The following is an 18,208-nucleotide window of genomic DNA, read 5'->3' as shown; positions in this document are numbered from 1 at the left end:
GAGGTCTCTTACAAACCTAATCTTCTGTGATTCTGTGATAGTGAAGTTAGTATGTAACTGAGTAGTCCTTTAGCACCTTAGAGACTAACAAAAATATACGAGATATCATAGAATACTAGGACTGGAAGGGACCTCGAGAGGTCATCGAGTCCAGTCCCCTGCCCTCATGGCAGGACCAAATACTGTCTAGACCATCCCTGATAGACATTTATCTAACCTACTCATAAATATCTCCAGAGATGGGGATTCCATAACCTCCCTAGGCAATTTATTCTAGTGTTTGACCACCCTGACAGTTAGGAACTTTTTCCTAATTTCCAACCTAAACCTCCCTTGCTGCAGTTTAAGCCCATTGCTTCTTGTTCTATCCATAGAGGCCAAGATTAACAAGTTTTCTCCCTCTTCTTCATGACACCCTTTTAGATACCTGAAAACGGCTATCATGTCCCCCCCTTAGTCTTTTCTTTTCTAAACTAAACAAACCCTATTCTTTCAGCCTTCCCTCATAGGTCATGTTCTCTAGACCTTTCATCATTCTTGTTGCTCTTCTCTGGATCCTCTCCAATTTCTCCACATCTTTCTTGAAATGCGGTGCCCAGAACAGGACACAATACTCCAAATGAGGCCTAATCAGCGCAGAGTAGAGCAGAAGAATGACTTCTCGTGTCTTGCTCACAACACACCTGTTAATGCATCCCAGAATCATGTGGTTTTTTTTTTTTTTTTTTTTTTTTTGCAACAGCATCACACTGTTGATTCATATTCAGCTTATGGTCCCCTATAATCCCTAGATCCCTTTGTCATAGTCCTTCCTAGACAGTTGCTTCCCATTCTGTATGTGTGAAACTGATTGTTCCTTCCTAAGTGGAGCACTTTGCATTTGTCTTTTTAAAACTTCATCCTGTTTATCTCAGACCATTTCTCCAATTTGTCCAGATCATTTTGAATTATGACCCTATCCTCCAGAGCAGTCGCAACACCTCCCAGCTTGGTATCTGCAAACTTAATAAGCGTACTTTCTATGCCAGTATCTAAATTGATGAAGTTATTGAACAGAGCCGGTCCCAAAACAGACCCCTGCGGAACCCCACTTGTTATACCTTTCCAGTGGGATTGTGAACAATTACCCTACTCTCTGAGTACAGTTATCCAGCCAGTTATGCACCCACCTTATAGTAGCCCCATCTCAGTTGTATTTACCTATTTTACTGATAAGAATATCATGTGAGACTGTATCAAACGTCGTACTAAAATCTAGGTATACCACATCCACCACTTCTCCCTTATACACAAGACTCGTTATCCTATCAAAGAAAGCTATCAGATTGGTTTGACATGATTTATTCTTTATATATCCATGCTGGCTGTTCCCTATCACCTTGCCACCTTCCAAGTGTTTACAGATGATTTTCTTAATTACTTGCTCCATTATCTTCCCTGGCACAGAAGTTAAACTAACTGGTCCTGTAGTTTCCTGGGTTGTTCTTATTTCCCTTTTTATAAATGGGCACTATGTTTGCCCTTTTCCAGTCTTCTGGAATCTCTCCTGTGTCCCATGATTTTCCAAAGATGATAGCTAGAGGCTCAGATACCCCCCTCTATCAGTTCCTTGAGTATTCTAGGATGCATTTCATCAGGCCCTGGTGATTTGCAGGTATCTAACTAGTTTTTTGGGGGTTTGTTTCTCACTTGTGTGCAGCCCTTGACTGATTTTTCTGTGGGTCAGTGTCCCCCCCCCCCCTTCTCCCAACTCGAAAAAGGTTCACTCGCCTTGCAGGTTTATGTGTGTTACCATTCCTGATGTTTGACTTGTGTCCATTTATCCTTTGTCACAGAGAGTGTCCAGTTTAGTCAATATACCTGGTTATGACTCTGACACACAAGTGATTTACATATAGCAGCATAGTTAATGCATACAATTTTTGTATGTAAACAAGCATTGGAATCAGCAGTTTTTTCTTGTTCAACATGTTAAAAACCTATCCTGGGATGACATCAGTTCTTCATGTGCTACAGTTAATATTTCTGCTCTATTGGTATAGGTCAAAAACTACAGCTTCAGTAAAAATAATTCCCCAACATTGACTGAGCTTTCTTTTCTCCTTTTTGGAAGAAATGAGCGTGTCTTGCTATATTAATACATTTGTGCTGGGAAATGGATTTCCTTGTCTTGATATCTAGTGCTGGGAAGGGTATATTAAGATGTCATGATGAAGTTAGATGGATGGTGAATGTGAACTGGGAATGTGAACAGTGACTGTGGAGTCTGAGAAGAATGTTAGAGTTCTAGCACTACATGGCCATAAAAGCAGTAAGCTCCAGGCTCTGGCTGCTGCTGGTGCTGCAGTGGCAGTGGCTAGAGCCCCGTACCCTTTAAATTACCACCCAAGTGCTGCACTGGGCACTCCGTTCAGCGCTCAGGGCTTGCTGCCCTTGACCCTGCCTCTTCTGGAGTTGCAGAGTTGCCCCCCATCTTGCCTGGGGGACTGCAGTGGCTGTTGGTCCAGCTGATCTAATGAGACTGAATGATTCACAAATGTATGCAGGTCATGTCCCTTTCTTTGGATTTATTCCAAAATAATCAATTTCTTCCCACGTTATCTTGAAAATAATGTTTCACTATTAATATAATGAAGTGACCTAAGTCCCCATGAGTGTCTGCAATTCTGTCTCTCCTTCTCCTTCTTCTTCTTTTTTTTAAATCAGAGGGTAACAGTGTCTATAGCTGAGTTTTTGATTGCTTCACTGAGGCCTTATCTCTCACAGTTCAGACCAGTATCCTAGCAATGCATTTTTATGAAAATGTGCTACTAGTATTTGTCAACTAATTTTCATGGTACTAAGTGCCAGAAGGATAAATGGCATGTTCACAAAAGAATATAGTTGTGGTGGTAACTCAGAGGTTGCACAAGACATACATCACTATCTCCTTTGTTATATAGTCCAGTATACAACAAAACCAAAAACCTATAAAAACGGCCATACTGGGTCCATATAGCCCAGTACCCTGTCTCCTGGCTGTGGCCAATGCCAGGTGCCCCAGAATGAATGAACAGAACATGTAATCATCCAGTGATCCATCCCCGGTTAACCTCAAATATCTGCTGTCTTGTCTTCTCTCACTCACGCGATGGGAAGGATCTCCAAGATTACTTGTATTTTCTTCTCTAGATATCTGAAGCTTTTGATTGCACTGTCTCTTTTGAGTTTCATCTGATTAAGTGTTTTTTTACTCATGGAAGCTTATGACCCTATATATTTTTGTTAGTGTCTGAAGTGCCACAGGACTGCTTGTTTTTAAAGTTAGACTAACATGACTACTTCTCTGAGACTTTTTGAGACTGTCATGCATGCCAATTATTGTAAACCATCCTTCTTTCTCAGGCTTATACATTAGTAGTCAGGCCACTATGATTCCTTGCTAGCACACCGAAGTATCAGGGTTTCAAAGACATAGGGTGATAAGTATTATGGTTGAGTTTGGTTTTTTTTCTCTAGGGGAATTGGAGAAAATTGTTTTGGGTTAGAGGCTGAGACTAATATGATCAATCCAGGTGCAAAAAGATCACAAATGTTAAGTCCTGAAAAAACAGGTAAAGCCAAACATAGGATTTTTATATAGCTATAATATGGCCCATAAATAAAATGTCAATGTTGTAAAAGTTAAAATATACTGGTTCATTTCACGCATTCTGTTTTAACCCTAAGGCAAAGCTCTTTTTCTCCTTCCTTGCACACAGTATTGATGTGAAAACATCTGTACACAGCATTAATTACCAAATACACGTGAAGCAATTCAAATAATTTTCTGCCTCAGTAAAGACAGGCCACATTATGATTTTGAGATAAAGATATCATTGCAAGCTGAACAGCTGCTTTAAAAAGGTGTTTGACCATAAGCAAATTTTATTAAAATGACTGATAATTAAAATGACTGATAATAAAATAAACTTGTTTTGTGCTTGTTTCTTTGCTTTACATGCAGAAGCATTTTATGATGACTAGCACTAAAACCATTTCTTTTCAAGATACATTTAGTCCATAACCGTCTGTGCTGCTGGTACTAAAAATAAAGTATTTGTTGTGTCTTCATGTGTTGTAATTACACAGTTGCTGGCACACAAGGACACCAGATAAAACCAAGAGAAGTGCATGTTTCTGAAGCCTGCTGTAGTATTTGTTACTTTTCTATGTTACTTACAGACCATTTGCTGTTGTGGTAACCTTGGAATGCAGCAGGTAAAGATTAAAGTTACATTTATATAAAATACATTTTTAAAATAGAGATGGCAGTATTATTGGTTTGTAGAATCTGTTATCCATTATTGCAAACCCTGAAAGCTCAAAAATCACCAGTCAGACCCCTATGAATTATGAGACTGACTCTCAAATCATGAGATTTAAAATATTACATAGTGTTTTTGGTCTGTTTGAAGAGCTTTGTATTTCCCTCCTTACCTTCAGTGTATGTGTGACGATTAATAAATCTGACAACACTGAGTGTGGTGATTTTTGGCTCCTACTGCAGGTGCTCCGACTGGCTTATTCTCCATTTTAATGAACTAACTTTTGTCATCCGCTCCCCCAGCACTCATATCAATTCTGCCAGGCGTGGGGAGCTGCATGAGATCCTTTTCTCTCCCTTCACAGTGCTGGTCCCTGTGGGAATTCAGTGTGAGTGTAGCAGTAGCACTGTCTGTTGGTCCATGCTCTCTCCCTTTATCTCCTTGTGCTCCCAACAAAGTGCATAAGGGATAGTCCAGAAGAACCACCTTGTTCCAGTTCATGCTCTGATGTGAGTAGCAAGTTACTCTTCCCCAGGAGACAGGAAAGTGGGAGAATGGGTTGAACTTTGATTGGTTCCAAGAAGCTGCAACCCTATCTCAAAAAGATACAACTCCAGCCAAAATCCTGTGACTTGAACATATTTCAAGTCTGTGGCATCATGTACAAAGGCTTATAAAATGAGATTTGCTTTACTCCCCCCCCCAAAAGCACCAAATTGTTTCATTTAGCTATTTATTTAGTAATTAGACATAATACCGAAATATTTAACTTTGGTCATCTAAATTCATAGGAAAGTTTCTTCTATTTTTAAACATTTATTGGAGTCCAATTTTTAGAATTGAAGGTTGAATTCAAATTAGTGCCCATTTCTGTACTGCTGACATTCATGCTTTTCCATCTATTTGCGCTAACATCTGTATCTTATGTATTATGTTTATGTGAAAAGGTCTTTCAGGAAGAATTCATGGTCCAATATTTTTGAATGTATGCTGTCAGCCCAAGTTAAGGTTTTCAAGTACCCTAAAGGAAATTTCTGCATACATTCATTAGTTTAGAAATTTGTGTTCTAAAAGCTTATAAAAGATGACAGAATTGAGTCCTGAAATAAATCTGTTGAAATATTGTTGAAATCTTAAAAAGAAAAGATTTATGGTAAGTTGAATGAAGTACTACCTGCATCTTTATTTTAAATAATTGCATATGTTAAATTAGCTGAATAAGACACTAATTCTGACCTAGTTTCTGTTTCAGTTAAGCTAGGAGGAACCAAATTGTCTTTGTAGTCAGAATAGCGTAAGGCAGTGCAAATAGAAGATTTTAAAAGAAACTTTTTGCAAACCTAAATGGATACATATTACGATACATTTTAAAAAATTAAGTGAATATTGTTTTCAGAATTGCTGCAACAACAAAAATGTGTGAACAACAGAGACCTTATAGATACCAGGTTTTTATTTGGTACTTAAAAAAAGTTGGCACAGTGAGGGCCTGGTGGAAGCCGTTAAAATTTTCCATTTAGTAGGAACACCTTAAGAAGGTGACTAAGGTGTGTATATCTTGTAAGGTAACTGGTTAAGAGGGATAGGGGTTCATCTTGATCGGATGTGGCAATGGAAATGGATACTCTAAAAAGCAGTATTTGCTATTCTAGCCTTGAGATGAAATAAATGGTGGAGGGGAGGAAGTGAAAGTCCCTTGTCTAAGCCAATGTTACAAACTAGTTGCTCATTATGCAGTATGGGAAATTCTCAGTTGGCAGCTCGTAAAGCCTGTCTGTCCTGGAAGAGCTGAAGAAATAGTAGAAAGATATTTCTGTCATCAATTTTGTTCTCCTTCTCTTTTTGGGCAGTAATGGCATTTAGTAGGCATTTGCATAACATCCCTAGACCAGTGTTCTAATCAATCACATTGTAAATATTTGGTTTCCTGCACATTTCCATTCCTTTTTAACTACCAGCCAGGTCATGGCCACTTACTTCCTCTCCTGTGGGGGAAAGTTGGCTTTTTGTTCTTTGTAATTTTGTTACTAACCTTTGAATTTAGTCATGGGATTAGTACAGGAAAAGTTAATTAATATTTTCTTTGCACCACTCCCCTCTTTTCTGGTTATTTGACTAAGATACACTGGGGCTGTGTCTACACTGGCACCCTTTTCCAGAAATGCTTAAAACAGAACAGTTTTCCATGTTAAGTATTTCTGGAAAAAGCACTTTTTCCGGAAAAGCGTCCGTGGCCAATGTAGATGCGCTTTTCCGCAAAAAAGCCCCGATCGTCATTTTCGCGATCGGGGCTTTTTTGCGGAAAAGACTACTGTGCTGTCTACACTGGCCCTTTTCTGGAACAGTTTTTCCGGAAAAGGACTTTTGCCCAAACAGGAACAGCATAGTTTTTCCGGAAAAACACTGACAATTTTACAGTAGATCGTCTTTGCTTTTCCGGAAAAGCAAGCAGCCAGTGTAGACAGCTGGCAAGTTATTCTGGAAAAGCGGCCCAGTGTAGACACAGCCTGTGGACTTATCTGTTGTGGTGGAGGCAGAGAAAAAGGCAGGGATCATTTTTCCTTCCAAAACATCAACTGGATGTTTTCATTGTTTTTGGAAAGGTTGCTCCTTATGGGATATGCTGCTTGTGAAGTCAACTAGATCAAATTTGAAACCTTCCTTGGCATTGAAAATAGGATCCTTTGTGTCCCATGCTATTGGAGGAAGCCCTAAACAAACCACCCATCTAAGTACTGTAGTATCTGTTATAAAAGATATCAAATTTACAAATTGTGCCAGAGAAGAGCCTTGCCTTAATATGGATTTTTGAAACCTAGGCCATTCAAGAGACCCTTTCTGAAAGCTCCTGCAGTTGATTCTGATCTCCTTGGGCTCCAGGTGAAGCCAGGAGAGATTCTGATACATTAGTCAGGGATGTTTGAAGCTTTTTATCAGTTAAATGGTTAGTCATTTACACTCAGAGGGGTGGCTGAGTTAGTCTGTAACAGGAAAAACTTAAAAAACAACAAATAGTCTAGTAGCACCTTAAAGACTAACACAAGATGTAGCTGGTATCAGTATTTTCTATTTCATTTAACTGTTAAGCATCTGCTTGTCAGTTCCATTCAGTGAAGCCTCCTCCCTGGGAGCTGGGCTGGGAGGGTCTGACAGACCCGCTCTCAGGGAGGCTTCTCTGCAAGCTTTCTACTTTGGGGCCCGCAGCACAGGAATAACTGTGTAACTGCTGAGATTTTCAGTGGTTACATGGCTACTTTATTACTTGATTTTTAATATCCCTTATCTTAGTATTTTGATCCATATTTGTTTCTTAGCCCTGACTATTTTCCTTCTGAATTGCCCCATGTCAATACTGGTAGTCTTCTAGCTAGAACAATAATATCAGTAGGGTACAAACCTTCATATCTTCAGCATGGTATATCTACTTACGATTTTGTCTTTTTTTTAAAAAAAAAATTCCTTTTCTTTAAATCCATCTGTTCTAGGGGTTTATTTTGTTTTTGTTTTTTATCACTGTGACACAATGTTTGGAATTTGCTATGGTTTGTAAAACATTTTGATAAGTGTTTGCAGGTAAGATTTCAGAGGTTGTTTGTTTTTGTTTCATTTTGTTTTGTTTGTTAAAATAACAAGCTGTCTAATAGTGATAGAAATGTAGCCGTGTTAGTCTGGTGTAGCTGAAACAAAAAACAGGACTAACAAGATGGTTTATTAGGTGATAAGTTTCGTGGGCCAGACCCTCTTCCTCAGATCAAATAGTGGAAGAAAATTGTCACAACCATATATACCAAAGGATACAATTAAAAAAATGAACACATCTGAAAAGGACAAATCAAATTTCAGATGTGTTCATTTTTTTAATTGTATCCTTTGGTATATATGGCTGTGACAATTTTCTTCCACTATTTGATCTGAGGAAGTGGGTCTGGCCCACGAAAGCTCATCACCTAATAAACCATCTTGTTATTTAAAGTGCTACGTAGGCCTGTTTTTTGTTTAAGCTTTCTAATATGAGTAATAGAAACCAGAGGGGAAATGCCACTACACTTCTTCTTAATTGACCTTATTGCATTGTTTGTCTTTTAGGCTGTACCTTATCAATTCTCCTGTGGTCAGAGCAGAAAACTTGCGGTTTAAGGAGGAAGGAGTAAGAGATGTGCTGAAGGATGTCTTCCTGCCTTGGTACAATGCATATCGCTTTCTCATTCAAAATATTGTGATCCTGCAACATAAGGTATGAAGTTTTGAGATACTGAAAAGGCAAAAACTGGTTTCTACAACTGGCTCTATTTCTTGGTGAATATACCCTTTTGCCACAAAATTAATCCCACCTCCTTCCTCTCCCTTTGTTCTCAGTACCTGGTTTTGCTGAGCTTCTTTGGCTTAAAATACTGTTCTCTGACTTTGTCTGCGGTGCTTTCATCCTGTGCTCCAGCGGATTAAATTGCACCAAAGGCAGTTTAGGTTGCACTTTAGACAAAAAAATTCCTCTCAGGTTGGTTTAAGCCCTGGAATAAATTGCCTAGGGAGGTTGTGGAGTCTCTGTCAATGGAAATTCTTAAGGGCAGGTTAGACAAAGATTATCAGGAATGGTCTAGATAATACTTTATCCTGCCATAAGTGTGGGAGACTGGACCAGATGATCTCTCAAGATCCCTTCCAAACCTGATTCTATAAATCGTCTTTACCAGTAGCAAGAGGACAGCATCATATATAATATTTATTTCATTTTTGTAAAATAGTTTAGTGTTGGTAGAGTACTCCATGTCTGTGAATCTGCGCAACGTATTTCTGTCCATTTTTCCTTGTCTTCTGACCTTACCCTCCCTCAAACTGATTTATCCCCCTAGATTTTTCAAGAAGGAATCACTACATAGATGGCAGGTCTTTAGGGAAAATGCGATTGTAGGGAGTAAAGTTGCTTATTTAGAAGACAACATAATATTCTCCCTCCCTTGCTGAAAGAGCAAAGTGAATGGTAGGTTACCAGTTTAGCATATATATTTCTAGCCTTTTCCCACCTTCTCTTTTGCAAAGTATACGATGCTACAGTCCAGTGTTCAGGGACAACGAACAGTGCTGTCTCTCATGAAATATTAAATACATACAGCTATGACATGCCTAGCTAAAATTACTGTCACAGTTCCAGTTAGGTATGTTGTCCTTTCCACTTGCTCTTAACAATTCTATTGGCCATATGCTGTTGAACAATTGCTGCATTTCAAAATGAAAATTAGTTAATGCACTTGTCCTCTCTCATCTTCACTTTTATATATTTTAACATAAGCAGACTTCAGAATCAATAAAGTTTGTTAAATGCTTTGGAATCCACTTTAATGAAGGGGACATGTATAATCAGTAACATTAGCCTGTTTTTGTAAATCATGATTAGGCTACAAAAAGGTGATTAATGAACACCTATAAGTACAGTACTACTATTTCTGCATTTTAATAAATACAAACAACCGGTCCCTTTTGTAGTGTACATTGTTGTGTAATGAAATAGGGGTCAGTGCAAGTCAGTTCATCGTGGCTCTTTCTGTTACTGTGTCTCAAAAGCAAATATATTTCTCGCACAGAACACTCTTACTAATCAACCTAATGAAGAATGCAGACAGGAGGCTTTTGTCGAAGGATAAGAAATGAGCTTTTAAAAAGAAGGATGTTCCAGTGGTTAGGGCACTACTAGCGTAGGACATGGGAGACTTCAAAGTCAGTTCCCTGCTTTGCCACAGACTTCTGTGATCTCAGGCAAGGCATTTAATCCCTGTGCCTCGGTTTCCCATCTGTTAAATGGGGTTAAAATGACCTAACTCACAGGGATGTTGAGATATTTCCCATTTGTTTAATGAAGGTGTGTTAAGATGTACTGATGAAGAGAGAGGAATTATTTTATGGGCTTTAATGTGTTCAAGCATTGACATGTTGCACTACTATTCATTTTCCAATGTTTATAGGAAGACGGAAGGGAATTCCTTTACAATGAGAATACAATTAAGGAGAGCAACAACATCATGGATAAATGGATTCTTTCCTTCACACAGTCACTCGTTCAGTTCTTCAAGGCTGAAATGGCAGGTATGCACATCTTCTGTTTTTTTCTGAACTAAAACAAGTAGACTTTAAATGTCATTGACTGATGACTAGGGATGAGCTTGCACAAAGGATGCATTTATTTACGGATTTTCAGATTTGAGATCAGACTGCATGAAAGAAAAGGAGGAAAACTAAAAACAGTAACACAGAGAAATGTACAACTACAATATTAATCTATTCTAATTGGTATCCATGCCATTCTTGCCATTATAAGGAATTAGTTCTGATGATACAGTGGCCTTCAGCCTGCAGTAACTTCTCTCACAATGAAGTCCATAAGATGACCATGGTTTTTGAAATAATCACATTCATTTCATAGTGCTGTTATCTTCACCCATCATAAATGAACTTAGAAATATAAGCTTACTGGTTTTACTTAGTGTTATAAAATCTTTCAGAGAATTAGGGCAATTAAAAAACCTTCATAAAATAGTAATGAAACAGGATCTGAATGACAGTCTTAAGGAAAAATGAGTCCAATTACCCACTCCAAAATCCAGAGTGGTGCAAAGATGAAAATGGTGAAAGAATTGCAGACAGATAAAATTTAGCCAATATGATTTATTTCTCAAGATTATTTTATCCCACATTGGGCAAATAGAATAATTTAATTCCTCAACATTGTTTAAGTCATTAGCTCTCTTGGATATGTTGAAGAGAATGGATTTCTCTAGTTTTTCCTTAAAACACAGCATTGTGAACACAGGTGCAGGACTCTGGTTAAGATACATTATTTATCATTTTAATGTCTTATTTATATGAAATATCTGTTTCATGCTGTCACATCTCTCCATGTGCTCACATTGTCTTGGTATGTCTTTTAAATGTAGGGGGAAGGTGCAAGAGCCCGCTGTAGCAAGTAGTTTGTGCAGTGAACTACATACTCATGACTTAAAGCTCAGTGGGATTTAGACAGTCAAACCATATTTTAAAGGGCATTGAACACTTAGACTGTGTCTACGCTGTCCAGTAATTGAGACTAGAGTTGTGAAGACCAGTGCACACCAAATTGCTGTGCTGTGGGCCCAACTTCTTAATTCCTTTTAAATGTACTCCTCTTGGAAGAGGATTCCATTAATGTAAACTGGGAATATTTCAATTTGTTCCTGAAGCATTCACACACTGAAATCCTAGCATAGCACTTAGTTGAATACTACTATTTGCGTCCCTGTAGTCCAAACTCTGGGTCAGTGTAGACAAACTCTTGAGATATCTGCAAAGGATGTTGGCTTTCATCATCATTGCGCTTGTTAAATCCCAAGTACTTCACCATAGCTGGGGAGCCTGTGCATTCTTTAGTTGTCCAAAGAGCTATTGTAGAAATCCTACACTGAATTAATGAGACTGCACGTATGAGCCTTCTACTGAATTAATTGGGAAGCAGTAGATGTTTAGGGTGTGGCACAAATTGAGGAAATCTGCGGCACAACTATTGCATTTATTAAAAATCTACTAGTAAACTCTGCAGAGACTTTCTTCTGCTTCTCTAACTTCATTAACTCTCACTGATAGAACCTTCCTTGACTGATAAGGACAACGTAGGACAGCTGTAATGAATTTGTTCCCCTTGCCATGATAAAGAGGTTCTTTTGTCATTGCCATGAGGAAATAGCATTTTTGGTTGAATACCAAGTTACAAAATTGGGACCATAATGAGAACAAGTTTCGTGTTTCAGAGCTTTGTGAGTATGTAACAGATTAAAAAAGAGGAAAGACCCCCAAGGGCTAATCTTTCCTTGGTATGTAGTGGAAAGGATGTAGATATCTGGGAGAAGAGTGGAAAAGTAAGGGGTTTGGGTTTTTTCCCCCCTTACATAGTATCATATTAGTGCAGACACCGAATGGGAATTGGTTAGAGCTCTAAAGAAGAGTGTTGATAGGAAGAAAAAAAAAAAGACTGTGGGGGAAGACATCTTTTCGACATCAAATCTCCTACTTTTGGGTTCTTACTGGGAAGAAAATCTAACAAAGAATGAGAGAGGTCTTAGCCAAAAGCGTGTGTTTTGTGAAGAAGCAGCAATCATTCACTTGAAATAAAATATATAAAAAAGGAAGTCAAGAAGCTGCTCTTCTGTAGCAATATATTGATGTTAGATGCTAATGTTTATTTTTCAGGCTAGATGCAAGTAGTATGTTACGTTGCCCTAATGAGTGTCACATCTCATGCTGAGGTGAATGGTAATGAATGTAACACTTTTACTTATACTTCCGCATAAAACATCTCAATCCACTTAATTTGCAAATACATAAATGGATTTCACCAGTTTTACTTTGTCTCAATCTGTTGTACTTCTCAAAAAGTTAGCTTTTCTTATGAATTTTCACTTATACATGTTTATGTAATAAACTGGAAGATGAACCCAGTATTGCTTGGGACATTCAGGGCAGGGGGCTGGGAGTGCAGGAGTCAGGGTTGGGGGTAGGGAGGTGGGAACATTTCAGGTGGGTTCAGGGGATGGGAGCAAGCAGGTCCCTCTCTGGGATGGCGAGAGCCACCAGGCCCAACCACCAGCTTCTCCTCATGGTGGCTGCTAGCTGCTTGCTGGTCTGCAGCTCTTGCTGCCTCTCCTGTTGTCATTCTGGGATACAACTGTCCCCCATGCTTGCTAACCCCATGTGGTCATTTGTGAGTATAACTGTCTGTGCGATCATATCCCTTCCTTTCCGTTTGATGAGAAATAATCATATTCCACACACAGTCCCCACACATGCCGTTGTTCTGGCACAACCAAACCCTGACCTTGCTATAAGTTATGGTAAGAGGAAGCTGCATACCAAATTTGATGGTCCTAGCTCTTAGGGTATGTCTACACAGCAAAGTTAATTTGAAATAACAGCCCTTATTTCGAATTAACTTTAATAGTGTCTATACATGCAAACCGCTATTTTAAAATTAATTCGAAATAGCGGAGCGCTTAATTCGAATTTGGTAAACCTCATTCTACAAGGAGTAATGCCAAATTCGAAATAGCTATTTTGAAATAAGTGCTGTGTAGACACTTAATTCGAAATAGGGGGCCTCCAGCCCTTCCCAGGGAGCCCTGGTGGCCACTCTGGGCACAACCAGGAAAACTTCCTCTCCTCTCGCCCAGCCCCAGAGCCATTAAAGAGGTAGACTTTGGCCACAATGCCTGTGCCAACTCCAAGCCTGCCAGCACAGAGCCAGCAGTGGCCACCAGGGCCCCTGACCCAGGGGCCCCAAAACATAAGCCAGCAAGCCACTGGCAGCCAGCCCTTCACCGCTCCCCAGGAGCAGCCTGCCAGCTCCCAGGAGCCTGCCAGGGGCTGGAGAAGGTGGGTGCCTTCCTGTCCAGGGTGCAGATCATAGATCTTATTCAGGTTTGGGGGGGATGCCCCCCAGCTCCATGATCTCCACACTAGACGGAGGAATGCAGCCGTCTATGGCAGGATAGCTGCCAGCCTGGCCAACAAAGGCCACATGCGAACCCAGGAGCAGGTTTGCATGAAAATCAAGTTGGTCTGGCGAGACCCCCAACCCTGAATCCTTAGCTCCTCCCCCCCCTTCTTCCCCTTGCTTCCCCCTTCCAGCTCCCTCCTCCCAGGTTTCCCCCTCCCCTCTCCCACCCTCTCTCTTCCCCTCTCCCACCTTCTTTTCCCAGTCTCCCGAGAGGTTCATCCCTCCCCCCCCCCCCCCAGTTTTGTTCAATAAACCCAGTTTCTATTTTTGAACATACGTGTCTTTTATTTGACATCAGGAAGGGGGGCTAGGGAGGGGTAAGTGGAAGGACGTGAGGGAGGAATGGGGCACGAGCCCCCGGTGGGGAGGACCGAGGAGGCTTTGAGGGTTCCTCAGGGTGGAAGTTCTCCTGCAGGGTCTCCTGGATCCTGACAGCCCCCTGGATGGCAGCCTGCAGCAAGTGCTGCCGGGCTGATGGCAACAAACCCACGAGAGCGCCAGCGTGCCCAGGGGCAGCTCTGGCTCCTTGTGGCCAAGGGCTGTGGTGTCCTGAGTGCGGGCACTCAGGGCACTCCAAGACAGGACTGTTTTGCTGTCCCTCCTCAAGGTAGCCAAGCAAGCGGGGAACCCTGAGAACTGTCTGTCCGGGGTGGGTGTAGGGGCCCTTTAAGCATGGAGCTCAGTTAGCCTCAGGAGCAGTCCCACACATTAAGTCCTAACCTGATGCCCTGCCGGCACTGGTTCTGGCCAGCCTTAACTTGGGTTCAGGGTCCACTCAGTGTGGATGTGCTATTTCGAAATAGTTTTTGTGTAGATGCGTTAATTCAAATTAACTATTTCGAATTAAGTGTAGTGTAGACATACCCTCACTATTTAGAAGGAGTTCTTGAACAAACAGACTCAGACGGGTGGACAGACACACTGACAAACAGATGCACAAACTTTTTCAAATATGTGGCAGATTAGACTACATTAAGGAGGAGAGAGTTTGAAAATAATGAATAAATAGACATGAGGAAATTTGTAGATGAAGAGTGACTGGAACTAGACAATGTATCTAACAGTGGTGACTCTTGGAAATAAATGCCACGTGACTTCATAGTCACTGTGCTAAAGATCTAACAATCTGGAAAAGAATAACAAAGCATAGAGAAATGAAAATCAAACCAATTACAACAGAATCTTTGTATTTAAGTTGTGATAAACAACATAAGGCCATGTTATGAGAGTTTTTAAAAGGACATGAAATACTGCTCTAAATCAAAAGATAATTCTCTGAAGTTCAGTTTTATTTCTTTTTTTAGCAACTTCTCAATTCAGTGTACTGAATTTGATACCAATTTACCACCTGCTGGACACTACCCACTTGGTGTTCCTAAAGCACCATTTAACCCATTTGTAACAGATGAGTCTGTCCACATTTTTAATCAGGATTTGTGATAAGATAAATTTGATTCCTGGATAATTGTTCCTATTTTGTGTTGCACTTAAATTGGATGGGATTGGAGGAAAGGTAAGAAAATTAAAAATACTCCAATTTCTGGGTAATTGGGGAGTCTAGGAAGAGTTACAGATATAGTTTGTAGGACAGGAAGATTTGTATGCTGTGGTACTCCTTGGGAGCACGCCTACAAACCTGTTCAGAAGTGTCACGAACAAGTTCATTATAACGTGGATTTTTTTTACAGTGACTTAGAGCAAAATCAGTCACTAAAAATATTTGAAATAGCTTCAATTTTTTAAAAGGGTGCAAGTGATGCACATGCTCTGCTCTTAAAAATCAGTCTGGTTTACTCGGTGAACTAAAATGTCGCGTTTTTAGAAAAAAAAATTGAACAATTTGGGTACTGCTTGTGCTTTTAAAAACAAACTGTTTCCACTGTTTGTTAGTGAGAGCCATTTTTACCACCTGCAGTATTTGAAATTATTGTAGTATTTCCCATTCTATACCTCAGTAAAAGAAATATTGTGGTAAATGTTTTGTCTGCAAAGTATTATTGTGTTTGTGTGCATGACTTCATCTGCAGTTTGGCATAGGTAATGAGGATTATGTACTATTTCCAAAATTTAAAAAAAAAAAGTATCTTAAAAAAAAATTACACAAAACATTCGCTCTTAGATGTTGCAAAATGTTGTACTGAGTTGTACATTAACATGATTTGCACCAGGGTTTAAGAAATGTTAAATAAATGTTTAACATTTAAACAAGTAAGACATTTAAAGAATGTTTTAAATGCTTTGATCTAAATCAATCCACCCTGACACAGAGGCCTCTTCTTCACAAATGGGCGCGTTTAATATGTAGCAGTGTACATTTAATAGCTAGCTGAAACGTTTTTGGTTGAAGCGTAGTTAATATGGTTTATTACAAATGTACAAATGTTGTAAACTTAATTACTTTATTGTCAGCTGTACTTCTGGTTGTACCACTGTCCTGTAGTTTGTGCTCCTTTATTTTAATTTACTGTAACAAGCAAGCAGTGGATAAACAGCTAAAAATAGGCTAGATTTTAAAATCCAGAACATCAGTTTTCTGGTGTTCAGGCATAGCCTGGCAAGCCACAACAGTATGCCACTGCCATTGACAGCAGTGTATATGTCACAGACCAGCATTAATGCTTGTGCTGGCTGTTTTAGAAAAATTACAGAGCAGATAACAAAAAGACTATCCATCAGAGGGCATCATTTCAAATGCTGCTTCCATGGCTCCCTAGACATAACCCCTATACTGTAGAAAGGAATATTCCATTGGGCTAGCTGGCTGTCCCTACAAAACCACCTGAAAATTGCTAAAGACTTTTCCAATCTGGTATAAGAAGGTATTATAGAAGATAGGTAAGTATCATAAGCTTACTTTGAAATATAACCACATAAACAATAGAGAGAGAATTGGTTTCAGTTTTTGTTGATTTGTCTCTGTCTTCTAAGCTCTCTCTCTTAGGGTGTGTCTAAACTACATGGCTCCGTCTATGGAGCCATGTAGGTTAGACAGATAGGCAAAGGCAAATGAAGCCGCAATTTAAATAATCGCGGCTTCATTTAAATTTACATGGCTGCCACACTGAGCCGACAAACAGCTGATCAGCTGTTTGTCGGCTCAGTGCGCTAGTCTGGACGCTCCCCTGCCGACATCAAAGCCCTTTGTCGGCAGCCCCGTTATTCCTCGTGGGATAGGTTTACCGGGGATGCCGACAAAGGGTTTTGATGTCGGCAGGGGAGTGTCCAGACTAGCACGCTGAGCTGACAGACAGTTGATCAGCTGTTTGTCGGCTCAGCGCGGCAGCCATGTAAATTTAAATGAAGCCGCGATCATTTAAATCGCGGCTTCATTTGCCTTTGCCTATCTGTCTAATCTACATGGCTCCCTTGACGGAGCCATGTAGTTTAGACGTACCCTTAGGGTTGCCAGATGGTTGAAACAATACTGAACACCTGCCCCACCTCCCAAAAAAACACCGGGAAAAAATTCTGTTGAAGGGAGACCAAAGTTGTTGAGCAAAAAAAAAAAAAGACTCCAAGACTTAAGCAATAAATAAATAAATAAATAAATATTACAATTAAACAGCATGTCCCCTTTAAAAGTAAGTGAAAAGATAGGAACAGAGGCGCGGCTGAGCATTAAGACCCAGTGAAGTCATTGCTGCCCTGTGGTCTTTTGCTGGCATCCATTCTGTGCCAGTATCCTTGCGGAACCAGGTAAGCATGAGGTTCGGGGTTGGGGTGCTGGGCGTGGGCGTGTTGAGGGCCGGGGGTGAGTGGAAAGGGGGAGCAGGAGACCCAGCGTTAAGTGTTTGTAGGGTTGCACGGCATTTTCGCCTCCTAGCCAGGGGGAAAAAAAATCCGAAGATACCGGACATCTTAGGTGTCCAGTATTTTCTGAATTTTTTTACTGGACAGGAGGCGAAAATACCGGACTGTCCAGGTGAATACCGGACATCTGGCAACCCTACTCTTTCTCTATAAACATTTTTTTCCTGTGGGATGACAGAGTGACATCATCACATCCCTTACGTTGCCCCGCGCCCTTCCCCACAGCCTTGGCAGACAGAAGGGGAAGTGGCATCCGTGGCTCAGGGCCAGAAGGGAACCCTTCACTGTTGGGACTGGAGCAATTTCCCCCTTCTCCCACAGGAGCGAGGCCGGGGCTGGGTGCAGGTACAGTGTGGGGGTGGGACTCCAGCAGGGGTCCCACCCCAGTTGTTCTCCTGGCCCCTCCTCAGGGGGTGCCCTGGGCTCCCCACTGGCCCCTGGTCCCTTGCAGAACGGTGTAGGGTGGCAGCAGCTCCTCTCTGTATTCTCAGGCTCCGGCAGAAAGCAGCTCCAGCTCCCTACTGCACTGCCAGCTGCTGGGCTCTGGCTCTCACAGCCCAGCTACCTTCTACCTCGGTTCCTGGGTCCCACTGGCAGC

The 18,208-nt window shown here is 40.7% G+C and overlaps 1 protein-coding gene across 4 annotated transcripts in view; it reads left to right on the top strand.

Annotated features, from left to right (window-relative positions):
• The window catches only part of IARS1 (isoleucyl-tRNA synthetase 1), a 215,518-nt gene that overhangs the window by 136,391 nt on the left and 60,919 nt on the right, over positions 1-18,208 (top strand). For all 4 annotated transcript variants that reach the window (XM_075939705.1, XM_075939706.1, XM_075939707.1 and 1 more), the window contains 2 exons: positions 8,373-8,520; positions 10,244-10,364. In XM_075939705.1, coding sequence (XP_075795820.1) covers positions 8,373-8,520; positions 10,244-10,364 — 269 coding nt within the window. The remainder of the gene's footprint in view (positions 1-8,372; positions 8,521-10,243; positions 10,365-18,208) is intronic.

The sequence above is a fragment of the Pelodiscus sinensis genome, chromosome 11, assembly GCF_049634645.1.
Source record: "Pelodiscus sinensis isolate JC-2024 chromosome 11, ASM4963464v1, whole genome shotgun sequence".
Lineage (NCBI taxonomy): Eukaryota > Metazoa > Chordata > Testudines > Trionychidae > Pelodiscus > Pelodiscus sinensis.
The sequence above is the reverse complement of the archived record's forward strand: the minus strand, read 5'-3'. Positions and strand labels throughout refer to the sequence as shown.